This window comes from Balaenoptera physalus (genome assembly GCF_965194825.1).
Source record: "Balaenoptera physalus genome assembly, chromosome: 2".
NCBI classification, from domain to species: Eukaryota; Metazoa; Chordata; class Mammalia; order Artiodactyla; family Balaenopteridae; genus Balaenoptera; species Balaenoptera physalus.
This window is the reverse complement of record NC_138883.1, coordinates 22,545,457-22,559,102: the sequence shown is the minus strand read 5'-3', so window position 1 is coordinate 22,559,102 and position 13,646 is coordinate 22,545,457. Positions and strand designations below refer to the sequence as shown.

The 13,646-nt window shown below is 36.1% G+C and overlaps 1 protein-coding gene across 5 annotated transcripts in view; it reads right to left on the bottom strand.

The window, feature by feature from the left end:
- The window catches only part of CEP128 (centrosomal protein 128), a gene marked incomplete at its 3' end in the record, with an annotated part of 432,096 nt that overhangs the window by 277,624 nt on the left and 140,826 nt on the right, over positions 1-13,646 (bottom strand). For all 5 annotated transcript variants that reach the window (XM_082451219.1, XM_082451220.1, XM_082451221.1 and 2 more), the window contains one exon: positions 3,350-3,700. In XM_082451219.1, the coding sequence (XP_082307345.1) occupies positions 3,350-3,700 (351 nt within the window). The remainder of the gene's footprint in view (positions 1-3,349; positions 3,701-13,646) is intronic.

Below are 13,646 nucleotides of genomic sequence, written 5' to 3'. Positions count from 1 at the left end.
AAAGGCCTGACTGCCCAGTATATATAGTTTTTTGAATTAACTAAAAGGTAGACAAGACAAATTTTTAAAGAAAAAAAAAGCTATTTTTCTGCATGTGAGGGAACATGCAGAAAGACTACTGGATTATACTAACATATCAGTGCTCTAGCCTTTCTTAAATTGCTTATAAAAATTACACATTAAAAAGGTATGCACTAAAAAAAAAAAAAAAAAAAAGTATGCACTTTAGCACTGATCCTTCTTAATTTTCAACCATTAAGAAATTCAAATTTTAAAAGACAGTATATATTACATATAGCTCTTTTATTTCCCTCAGCATGAAGGCAATACACAGAAGGAAAAGACGGCAATTTAAGATTCTTGAAGTCAAATACTATCAAGCAAAAAGCTCAATACATGGGCAAGCCAATTATTCTACCAATTCAACAAGAAAAACAAGATAAAACCAAACCAAACCTAGGGATCGTTCCCATTATCCATGTTATAAAAAAAGAACATGAATTTGGAAACATTCAGAAAAGTATACATTACGATCAAAATCCAAGTTCAGATTTTTTTCCTTTATCATTTTCAAAGCACATATAAAAACCAATGACTTCAAAAAGCACTTTGAAAGAAAAAGGCAAAAGTATCACAATTTATGATTAGATTATTTATATCAATAGAATTTTAGACCTTCCAATATGTGTTCATCTACATATCTCTAAAGAATATCATGATTCCCTGATATAAACATCCATGTCATTGTCATTTTTTTCCCCCCAACATCTTTATTGGAGTATAATTGCTCTACAACGGTGCATTAGCTTCTGCTGTATAACAAAGTGAATCAGTTATACATATACATATATATCCCCATATCTCCTCCCTCTTGCGTCTCCCTCCCACCCTCCCTATCTCACCCCTCTAGGTGGTCACAAAGCACCGAGCTGATCTCCCTGCGCTATGCAGCTGCTTCCCACCAGCCATCCATTCTACATTTGGTAGTGTACATATGCCCATGCCACTCTCTCACCTCGTCCCAGTCCACCCCTCCCCCTCTCCGTGTCCTCAAGTCCACTCTCCACATCTGCGTCTTTATTCCTGTTCTGTCCCTAGGTTCTTCAGAACCCTTTTTTTTTTTTAGATTCCACGTATATGTGTTAGCATATGATAATTGGTTTTCTCTTAAGGAAAGTATACAACCTTACCTTTCTGGGTTTTTTCTGCAATGATATGCTATTTGTTTGATATTCCATATTCTTCAGTAATGAAGCAGTTTTGTGATATGATATATATCTTATAATCTTACCAAGATTCCAAAATGTAAAAAGCAGGAAAAAATAAATAAGAGCAATTTTTAAGAGAATAAAAGCCTTTGGCCTTCTAATGAATTTTTAAGTGGCACATCGTAAAGCAGAAAATAAATTAAGCTGGAAAAAGAAAAACTGAAGTAGGCACAGAACTATTTTGAAAATGCAAAAATTGCATCTTCTGAGCATATAAAATGGCTCAACAAGGCTACTTATTAAACAATTAACTCATTCTTTAAACTATAATGTGTTTTATTTGTAAACCAGTATCATTTTTATTTTAACATACACTTCCAAATATACCCTGGAGTCATTTTTGGAAAATAATTAGTCCTAAAAAACAAAAAAGGAGTAGGCTGTATTACTACCGCCCTAAGGTGGCTCTGTGATTTTATTAAAAATTAAATACTCTTTAGAGGCATTATTCAGTAAGATACTAAAAATATACTTTTTCCGAAGTTATTTACAATGTATTTACACATCACAGACTTACTGTACACTTGAATTTACAGTGAAATATCTGTTACCCTTTCTTCCTTGATTAACCATTGCTCTAACTGCGACATGCTGCATTAATTTTTAAGGCTTTTAAAGTGGAAATTACAATGCCTGCTGTGATAATTGTAATACTACCCTAACTGTGGCAATCACTTTAAAACTACTTCTTTGCTTATCATTAGCAATGCTAAGTGATAAAAATAATTATATCAAGAGTATTCTGGGAAATGAGTATTTAACAATTTTTAATATTCTGAAAAGCTCAATCTAGATAACTCTCAGTACCATGGATTAGGATACTGTCTGATGGCATGGACCCTTCTAAATTCCCTCTAATTAAGTAAAATCCCCAGAGGGTTCTCAACCAATCAATCCCCCCAACCACTCTTCTCTCTAGCTACCTCCCTTATATCCAGGCTCATTGAACCAGTTGCCAAACCAGGCTGACAACAGAATAATCAAGGGAGAGCAATTTCCTGGGATCAAATCAATTCAGATTCAAGCCTGAAAGGCTTAGAGCTGCTTTATCTTGGGGGTTAAAGTGAAAAGCACTCCACAATGAGTGCAAAGTGATCACTTCCTCCATCTTTTATATGTCCAAGAAATTCATACGTAAAAACGAAAGCATCTTTTCCATGACAGCTCATCTGTCATGAAATAAGCATCTGTCACTCTTAAGTGCTGACAATTGATTTCATAAATATAATTGCCCTACATTTTGCTTTCTTTTGAAAGAAAGTCGACTTATCCAAATGACTACTCTTCTGGAACATTCAGAGTTCTTGACAAGTGACAAATGACAAAGCAGAAGTGATAAACCAAGACTAAACATGGATAAAAATCAATCATGACTTTCCTGCTTATTACCTTAGAAACATCTGGGTTTAATTCAATGCAAAGATACAGTTGAGAATCAACATAGGAGCATAAAATCCATTTAAAGTAACTGATTATACAAGAGAAAAGATGATGTGAAATGCATACACAGATCAATGAAATGCTTTTTGTTGCCATCAAAGAGGCACAAAAGCCTTAAAGAGGTTTGAGATCTGATAATACTGCTCGGTGAGATTATCAATGTCACTCACTTAACTTACAGAAGCTGCCAGAAAGTGGTCCAGTAGTAACGGCTGCATTTTAAATGCTTCTTTCTAACCAATACTTAAGTCGAAATATACAAATAAATGAGATTTTAAAATACATGCATGGGGGAAAAGGCATGTGATATTAAGGAAGATTTTGTGATTCTCTTCCATTTGGATATTAAAGGATAATTTCAAATTAGGGAATTAAAAGCTATACTAGAGGAGGAGAGTAGATCTATTTTAAGTGTAAACTCTGAAAAGCCACCGAATGTTAAAAGATTACAAAGGCTTTAAAAAGGTTTTAAAAACTAAGTTACCTTTTACCTTGAAAGAGTCTAGACATAAAGACTCTTCTATCAAGAACACCTTGATAGGTTATATGCACAGCATAGCATTCAAGTGTTTGTTCAAAGGACAAATGAATGAATGGTTGGTCACAGCAAAAATCAGTCCTCAGGAATTTGGCTTTTGTACCTGATTATTCTTGTCTGTCAGTTGATCAAGGGTTTCAGATTGTTTCTCCAGTGCTCGCTCTAACTTCTTATGCTTGAGCTTCCACTGCCTAATGGACTCCTGAGCTTTCAGCTTCAGCTCTTCTCTCCTCTCCTCTGCCTCCTGTCTCAGGGCCTCCGACTGCTGGCACTCAAGGAGGTACTGCTCGGCCTGCTTGGTTGCATCCTCAGCATGCTGAGTCAGCTTTGAGATCTGGAGGTCAGCGCACTTATGTCTGGCGTCACATGTCTCAAAGTGATTCTGGATCTCCTTCAGTTCATCCAACATCTCTAGTTGCTGTTTCTCCCTGTTCTCCAATTCACATGTTAAATTCTAGGAAGAAAGCATGTGAGATATCAGGAACACGTTCTTGTCAAAATTAGATGCATAACATATCATCAAACAAGAATCACTAATGTCACTAAATTAGCAATCAATCTAGAAAATACGATCTTTTTCCATGTATTTTATGATCACATTAGTTGAGAATAATTTTTTATAAAAATATTTTCTTTTTTAGACTACTTCATTATCCAAAAAGGAAAAATATGTTTTTTTCCAATTGACTGTCACTAGAATAGAAGGTCTTGCTGATGAGAAAAACAATGTGCATTATTTTAGTAAGAACCTAGTGTTTTGTACAACTGAAGAAACGTCAATGTTTTAAAATTTGTCAGATATCAGAGCAATTATATGCAATCATACGCAATGCTTCACTTTTTGGCAGCACCTAAAATTTTGTTATAATAAAATAAAAATCTGTAACAAAAAATGAGCATTGATGATAGAAACATCAGTAATAGATAACACTGTATGTGAAAGTCCATTTAAAAGACTCTCAATAAAGTATTTATAGATAGGTTATTTCCAGCTAAATCAACATAATGTTGTAAGTTGATGAACTTACCTCGAGCTTATATAAATCACTGCAGGATAGATTTTTAAATAAACTTAAATTTATGTGGAATATGTACCTAATCAAGAAAAGAACCTAAACTCTTAAAAGCTAGCTTCCCCAAACCAAAAGTGGTCAATAATACACTTGGAACTTACACTTAATCATCATGATTCATACATATTTTTAATCTGAGAAGAATGGGCAAAGATGGATTGTTAACTTCAAAAGTGAGAGGACATTATATAACATTCCATACAAATAAAAGAATGATATAATCATTAACATTAAGCCACTCTTGTAAAACTCTGGAAGGGAGAGACAAGTTCAAATACAAGTGCTTCCAATGTATCCCATAAGCTGTCCCTCCTGAGCCTTAGTTTCCAAATACCTGTGGTTACAACGGTAACATGAAAATGTCATGTGTCCAAGTAAGATTGGGTTCAGAAGGCTAAGATGACGCTGCAAGCTGGACAAACAATAAATATCATCTACACTGTCCTGAAGCACCTACAAACAGAGACTGGAAACATTTAAAAACCTCCTATGACTCTAACAGCAGAATGTTCAGTTCCAGATTCATCATCCCTGAACTGTGGCTCAAATAAAGTTAAATTTCTCTCATGATTAAAGTCATGGTGTGACATTATGGCAATAACATAAAAATAATGCCTCGAAAACAAGAGGTTTGCATTTGCTCAGTTTGCTAAATTCAATGCAGCCTGGAAGAGATGAGTCACTCCTTTATCCACCCAAACAAAATAGTAAATTGAGAACTGTGCACTTGTTTGTGTGGAAAATTCTAAAATGAGATCAGAAAACCCTAGTGATGGTGGTTTACCCCTTTGCCCTTAGCTAAAAATTTTACCACTATGCCAGAAATCAGCTTTATTAACAAGCAGTATTCAAGTGGTTTCCAGATCAGCAGAGAGACACTATTTTTTTCCCCACAACAAAGATTTGGGAGAGTGGTTACACTTCCTATGTGTTAGGCAGATAATTTACAGAAAGGTTAATAAGATCTGGCTTCAACACCAAAGAAGATAATAATCTAACTGCGGAGATATTCAGACTATCAGCTAAATTACAAGAGTGGATAGTACCAGGTGATGACGGACAGCTACTTGGACGGGTCTATATTCTACAGTGTGGCTGGGGAGGGTCTCTCTTAGGAGGTGACATATGAGCTGAGATCTAAATGAGAAGGAGCTGGCAATAATAACAACAACAACTACTACTACTACTACTAAAGTTTATTAAGCAGTTAAGTTGTGCAAGGGATAGTGCAAATGCTTTATATGAATTACCTCATTCAATGCCACCACAAAACTAAAGTAAGGCACTCTTATTATCTTGGTTTTACTGAAAGGTAACCAACACTTGGAACTTGCCCAAGTTCACATACCTAACAAGTGAGGGCACAGGATTCAGACCCAGATAGTCTGACTCCAGAGCGCATGTTTTCAACTCTTTACTAAGCTTTCAGATTCCCATAGGACCCTAACTCCATGCCTCTTTGGTCACCCACTCCTATAGTCCTATCCTAGGGTTTTTTTCAGAACTGTCACCTTTGAAGCAAAAGGTATGTCCAACCCCACCCCTCCCCATTATCTCCCCCTCAGGCCTCTGGCTTTATCTACCAATCTTCCCAGTTCCCTTTTCTTCTCCTTTTCTTCTGATACATCTGTTCCTCATTGTCAAGAGGACGACCATTCCCTTGATATTCCTTTTGCTGCTTTTAAATTCCAGGCTCTTTAACCTAATTTTCTTAATTTCACTTTAGCCACTCTCTGGCTCACATCTCAAACTCCTTTTAAAAACTGTTCATCTACTGAACTTGAACAGCAAAACCACCAACTCTGGAGGAACTACAAAAATCTTCTATTTCCTGTATCTGGTTACTCAGTCCTCCAAGGAAAATCACACATGAGTATCAGGTGATGTGATGGGACATTGAAAGCCATCCTCGGTGCCCAGAAATTCTTCTGCAGGCCCCCACCCAGTCCACTGTACTATCTCTGAACCTACCAGCTTTTTACTCACTGTAGGATATAACATAGCTCCCCTGTGAGAAATAAAATTGAGGCTATTAGGCAGGACACCCCCCCAAGTTTCCTACATGTACCATCCTGAACCTTACCAATGGTTAGTCTCTCCTCCTCTCTAGGCTCTGAGGAAAAGGGATCTTTTAGAGAAACTAGCCTACCTTTGCTATTTCCTTCCACATCCATCAAGGGATTCACTATACCAATTATGTCCTCTCCTTCATGTACTGAACCTCTCTTTCCCTACTGGATCATTCTTCTCTACTTCTCCCACCTTAAAAAACACAGTAATGTTTTTTGTTTTTTTTTCTTTTTAACGAAACAAACAAAAAAAAACCTTTATCAATCTGACATGATCTTCTAACCAGCACCCTGTACTCTTCCCTTCCTGTTAAACTCCTGCAAAGAGCAATCCACACTTGATGCCCCACAATCTTATTTCCAATTCACCTCTCGATTCACTGGTACTGGTTTCCATCCTGATACACAATTAAAATAACTCTCATCAATATCCCCAAAGATAACCTACAGCCAAATACAATGGACTCTATAAATCTTTCCTAATATCCTTCTTGAATGTGGCACTGCCAATTACTTCGTCTCATTCCTGATCTCTCTTCTTCCCTGACTTTCATAATATACTCCTCACTAGTTCTCCTTTTTCTTCCTGTTTTTTCATAGTCTCCTTCCCTGGGTCTCTTCAAATATTTGGCTTTTTGTCAAATAGAGATAACTGTATAGGGTTTTAAATAGAGATAACTGTATAGGGTTCTAGTATTAAGCATCATTCCATCTAGACAATGCCTTTGGTGGTAAGTATATAGGTAAACAGAGATACAAGTGATTCCTAATTCAGAGCCAGGCTGATCTTCTCAACTCCAAACCTTTAAATATCTAATTACATAATGACTTTCTACACTTGGTAATCCCACAGGCATCTTAATTTTAGCACGTCAAAAAAGTGAATTTATTGGATGCCCAACTCCTAACAAAAAAATAGTCCTTTAAAAATAGCAGTAAAGGCTCTCTGCTGAGGAAGGATAAAAATGGAGGTGGACTTGTGTATTTAAATACAGTGAGAAAGTTGGAAATAACTGCTGTAGGAAAAGAGAAAATCAACAAGAGATAAATGTTTAAAAGCTGACAAACATAAATGAGGTTACAGTCTCAAATTTCTAATGGACCCAAGAGTATACAAAATTCTTTGAATTTCTCCAGCATTTCTTTTAAATCCAGAAGTAAAATAAGTTCAGCATTATTTATCCTTCTGTAATCACAGAGCATAAGAATAGGCACAGGATTAATATATGCAAGCCCAGAGCTTAACAACATAATAGGAAGATCCTATTCAGTCACTGTTTTGACATTCTCTTTAATCCATCTTCCTCAAAAAACCAATCAGAATAATCTCATTGTAATAAACATTTCTCCCCCATCAATCAAAAGATTATGCTATAGAACCCTCATAACAATTCCTCCACTAAACACACATACTCATACATACATACATACGCATCACACACATATACACAGAGAGAGCACATGAAGCATACAAACACATCATTAATGCATGGATAAATGCTTTCAAGGTAGGCACGTATAGTAAATATTAGTATCCTCCTCTGTACTACATGAAATGTTAAATGGAAGGCAATTTTCTTATTTATTCCATTATGATGATTTTCAATGCCAACATTACTGTCATACATTCCTGGAAGCATCTTCTACACTGAAGAACTTTTTATGTCTAAACTGTGTGAAAGTATCTCAGCTACTAAAGCTGGTTAAATTTCGTATCACTTAATTAAGCCCATTATTTATTTCTCACTATGTAAGTAACCATCAAAGATAAGAACAATCCAAAAACACAGAAACACACTTTTTACCAAGAATTCCTTCCAGTTGGAGGGGAGGAAAAAACTTTAGAATCCTAAAGGGAACCTTTTTAGTTTCTGTGGCTGGGCCTGAGAATTAAACTAACATAAGATAGATTAACAGGAGAAAAGAACATGAATTTTATTTAATACTTTTATGTATACATAGGTGCCTTCACAGGAAAAAAGAAGAGGCAAAGAAGTGGTTGGGACTGAGAGCTAATATACCTTTTTAACAAAGAATTTATGGAGAGATGACAAAACAAAGGAAAAGGGATTTAACAGTGGGAAAGTGACTAGGAAATATATGGGGGAATGAAAGATAAGGGTTATTTTAGGTTTGTTTGTACAGATCCATTTTGGCATCAACTCCCAGTCTTCAATGATGACAATGTTCTTCTCTTCCTGGTACAGGGAGGGCACCTTCCTCATGGGAAATACTGACCTACTTTTAGGTAGAAACAGGAGGTCAGAGAGCCCTTCCTGCATCTACTGGTTCTCAAGGGCCCTTGGCTGAAAATACTCAATATGCCAAAGTGGCATATTTTCAGGTGGCATGTTCTGATTCCCTTCACAGTACATTACCAAAAGATTTATAAAAGCTCCAACTTACTAAAACTTCATACATTTGAACAGATTTCTTTTCTCTTTCCTTCTTCAGGTGGGAAAATATATTAATGGGTAGTTGTATTGAGGGTCTCAGGTTTGGTGATAGCTAGGATTCACAGAACTAGAAGCATATTGAAGCATATAGTTGTACGTATGGTAAGATTTATTAGAGTGAAAAGATACAAGGCAATATCAGCAAAGGGTAAAGGACATGCAGTGAAGACCAGTGGAAACCAGGTGCAAGCTTCCAAGAGTCTTCTCCCTCCCAGTGGAAACACACAAGATATGCTCAATTCTTCCAGCAGTGAATTCTGACAACAGGTGTGAAGTGTTGTCTACCAGGGAAGCTCATCAGAGACTCAGTGCCCATAGTTTTAATTAGGGGCTAGTCACTTAGGCACTGTCTGCCTAGTATGTACCAAAATTCCAGACTCCCAGAAGGAAAGCAGGTGTTCAGCATAAACCACATTTTGTTTGTACAAAAGGTCCAGTCACAGTGAGCTACCCTTATCATTTAGGGAAGGTTTCATATCAGTGTAGAGAAATGATTATCACTCAAGTTCCTAGATGCCAGACAAGGGCCTACCTTGCAAGCAGGCCCTCCTGAGGAAAGCTGTCTCAGGCCTATTAAGTTAACTCTTCTCTTCCCAGTAGTAAAATGGACAAAGAACAGACAGAAATGAAAAACGATAATAACGGCCTAAATAAGTTCTTAATTAAAAAACAATTAACTATAAATAATACCTGTAAAACAATGCATTTAGAATTTGATAGAAAAGAACTCTCTCCCTTTAAAATTGGTTGGCTTTGGCTGCCATTGGCTCCCTTTTTAATAGCTGCAGTGGTTGTATTCAAATTCTAAGAAAATTACAGATGGCTTACTCATATGAATAAGGCATTAAAACACAAATAGGAAAAAAAAAAGAGAGAGAGAGATATTCTATTAAAAAAATAATGTGGATAGGACCCACCATAAATTCTAGCGTTAACGGATCACACATCTAAGGTCATAATTTTACATATTTTGATTACAAGGGATATTTATCAAGTTGAAATTACAAAAGTGGAAAAATTGGATAAGGTAGGAGAATAATGGAGCAAGTTTACAGAATAAAGAAATCAGCTCTGTCTAGCATACAAAAATCTTTCCACCCACCTTCTTCCCATTTCTCATATTCATGAAGAAGAATTGCTAAGCCTACATTTAAAACATTTTCCATGAGGAATTAATTAAGGGACAAAAAGTAGACTATGGTGTAAGTGGCAACAATGATTATTTGTTCAACAATGTAACTAAAATACAACAAAATACAATTTCTCCTCTACTCTTAATTGACAGTCAACACACACAAAAGATTAGGCACCTTAGTGAACATTTAAAAGTGAAAACCTGAAAGAAGATGTGGCACATATATACAATGGAATATTACTCAGCCATAAAAAGAAACGAAATTGAGTTATCTGTAGTGAGGTGGATGGACCTAGAGTCTGTCATACAGGGTGAGGTCAGAAAGAGAAAAACAAATACCATATGCTAACACATATATATGGAATCTAAGGGGGAAAAAAATGGTCATGAAGAACCTAGGGGCAGGATGGGAATAAAGACGCAGACCTACTAGAGAATGGACTTGAGGACACGGGGAGGGGGAAGGGTAAGCTGGGACAAAGTGAGAGAGTGGCATGGACATACATACACTACCAAATGTAAAATCGATAGCTAGTGGGAAGCAGCAGCATAGCAGAGGGAGATCAGCTTGGTGCTTTGTGACCACCTAGAGGGGTGGGATAGGGAGGGTGGGAGGGAGGGAGATGCAAGAGGGAAGAGATATAGGGATATATGTATAGCTGATTCACTTTGTTATAAAGCAGAAACTAACACACCATTGTAAGGCAATTATACTCCAATAAAGATATTAAAAAAATAAAATAAAATAAAAGTGAAAACCTGGCCCCAAATAAGCCAGGGTACAGTGAATGGCATTTATTTTAAATAAACATTTCTGTATACAGTATTATGTACTTCATGTGGAAACTTGTAATGGTAATGAGAAAACAGCTAGACTTAAAAGGCTCAAAAGTAACACCTATAGGGAGACGGTGGCACACCATGGAAAGAGCATGGCTTGAGTTCAAATCCCAGCTCTGCCAGTCTATGACCTTAGAAGAACTGCTTACTGTCTGTGAACCACAGTAACAAGTGAATTTATAAAATGCACTCAGTAACATTTACACCACAGAAGAATGATGACCTACATGAGGTCACTTAGATAAAACAGCTGGAAGAGTGACTGGCACATTTCAGGAACTCAACAATGATAGCTTGTTATAACTAACTGGAAACAATGTTCGAATTAAAGAAGCAATCCAATGCCTACATTTTAGAGATAAGGAAACTGAAGGCAGCAGAAGATAAAGTGATCAATCCAAGACAAGGGAGATAGTTTTCAGCCACAGGTCCCTAATATTCAAACCAATATTGATCCCACATCACTATATTACTGACTTGGATACTAGCCAACCTTTTTAATAATTAAATAAGTTGCCATGTTCCTTCCTGAGACAGAAGGAAATCCTGAATAGGAATTATACAATCTCTGATGCATAGAAGTTTCTAGAACTTTTTCTGAAACAGACAGAAAAACCACAGGATAAGGTTGACTTGGGTTAAAACAAAACCAGAAAAGTACTGTATGAGAAATACTGATTGGGGCAAATATGACCAAGCAGGAGGGAAGCAATATCAATGGTAACTACTAGAAACAGGATTTAAGTTTGTAAATTTAAGAGAAACTATTCTGATCAGCAAGACCTCATAAAGGAGGAGACAAAATAAGGACACATTGGGCAAACTAAAGTGTAAAGAAGAGAAAAGACTGGGTCACTGATGGAAAGGAGATGAGCATCCATGACCAATGATAGCATGGGCAAGAGCCGCAGAGTGGGCAGGCCATCTGAGGCTGCTCATGAAGAGTGATAGCTCAAGAGGGCTAAAAAAGACTGGAAGATAAGTTGAGAAATCAGGTTGTGGGGACGCCAAAATCCAGTTTAAGCTTTCAACAGTTTTTGAGCAAGGGTGCAACAGGATCAGACATGTGCTTGAGAAAGATTAATCACCAAAGGACATTATCCTAACACTAGGATAGTAAAATATTATAGCAACGTTAAAAATCATTGAAGATCCTCCTTTTAAAGCAGGAAAGGACTTTGAGAACCAATTCTTCTCTCATCTAAGTTCAATTTCAGCAATCAAATTCGATGGAGCTGGTTTATAACAGACAAGAAGGAACAGTGGCATTTAAGAGACAAGAAAAAAAAAAAAAAACACTATTAACATTTGTCAGTCTTCCTAAAGAAAATACAGATATGTTTCCATTCAGTCCAATAAACACTTATCGCATTCAGCAACAACCAAGCTGCCAAGACACAAAGCTGAATAAGACGGTATGGTTCTATGTTCTACTCCTCTGGAGAACCATACAGCCTAGTTGGGGAAACCGACATGTAAGTTATTTTGAATAAATGTGATAAATATGAGCAATTCTTTCTTCTCTATTTCAAATTTTGCCTCTTCCCCATTTATGCTACCAAATCTATACTTACGTTTTATTCTTCAGTGTCTTTATCTGATTATGTAATGTTTTCTAACAATAAGTATTTGTCCAAAGAAAAGAGCCCCGAACAACATTAGGGAGTGACAAAGGGAACAAAAAGAAGATAATTCAACGGTTGCTGCTGAAAGTAATAAACAGAGAGTGAGAAAGAGAGGGAAGGATGGGGGAGAGACAGAAACAGAGATAGAGACAATGAATGCTCATGCCAGCCAATCCCAGAACTCAAACAACCAACACCACTAAGGCAAGAGCATGCCTAGCACTCCTGCCCTGTTTCCCTCTGATGCCTTCTTTCAAGATGGACATGCCCTTAACATTGGTGTTGGTAGGGGAAACAGGATTGAAAGGAGTATGTGGAAGAGGAAAAAGATTAACAAGAAAATCTGATCAATAAGACACCTTTCCCAAATATTCACAAATAATGCCTTCTGTAAGAATTCAAATAATTTGATTCTGTAATATTTGGAAAAAATACCAAAATAGGGGCAAGCCAAATGGAAATACAATCATTTGTAAAGACTCTATTTACTAATGAAAAATACAATAGTTGTACCTATACATACACACTTTTTAGTGTACTAAACACACGCACTGTAAAATTATGTGGTGTTTGTATTATACTCATTTTACCAAAAATAAAGAATATTTTAAAATTTTAATTATTATAGAGATTAAGAATTTTTACATCTTGGCATCAATGACAACTTCATTTTAAGCATAAAATATTTTGGTTTAAAAACCCTTGGTTGGAAACACAACTCTTAATTACAATATTTACCATTTAAAAACACACAAACCACAATAGAATAATCTGTTTTACAATAGTTTCTAGAAACCCAACAGAGTAAAAGTAGTAACTGTTTGAATGTATCAAAATGATACACTGAAACAAAAATGATGTTTAAAGCATAAAGCTCAGTTCATTACAAGGGAAAAAAAACAGTGACATTAAAGCTAATAAATAGCAAGCCTCAAGTAGAATACCATTTGAAATAGAATTCAGTTAATCATCTTTAACACTATGTGAACAATGTATTTGTTCACTAATTCCAGCCCAAAATATGACTTCCTTAAAGCAGGGACAAGATGAAAATGCGGACTGAAGAAAACAGTAACATTATATCCAAAATGAGATGCGAAGAGCCCAGTGAGGAAGATGATTAACTCAAGTAACAGGAAAAAATACTAAAATTTTATATTTTTTGTTACTATTGAAATTAAACTCTTTTCCAGCATGTTGGA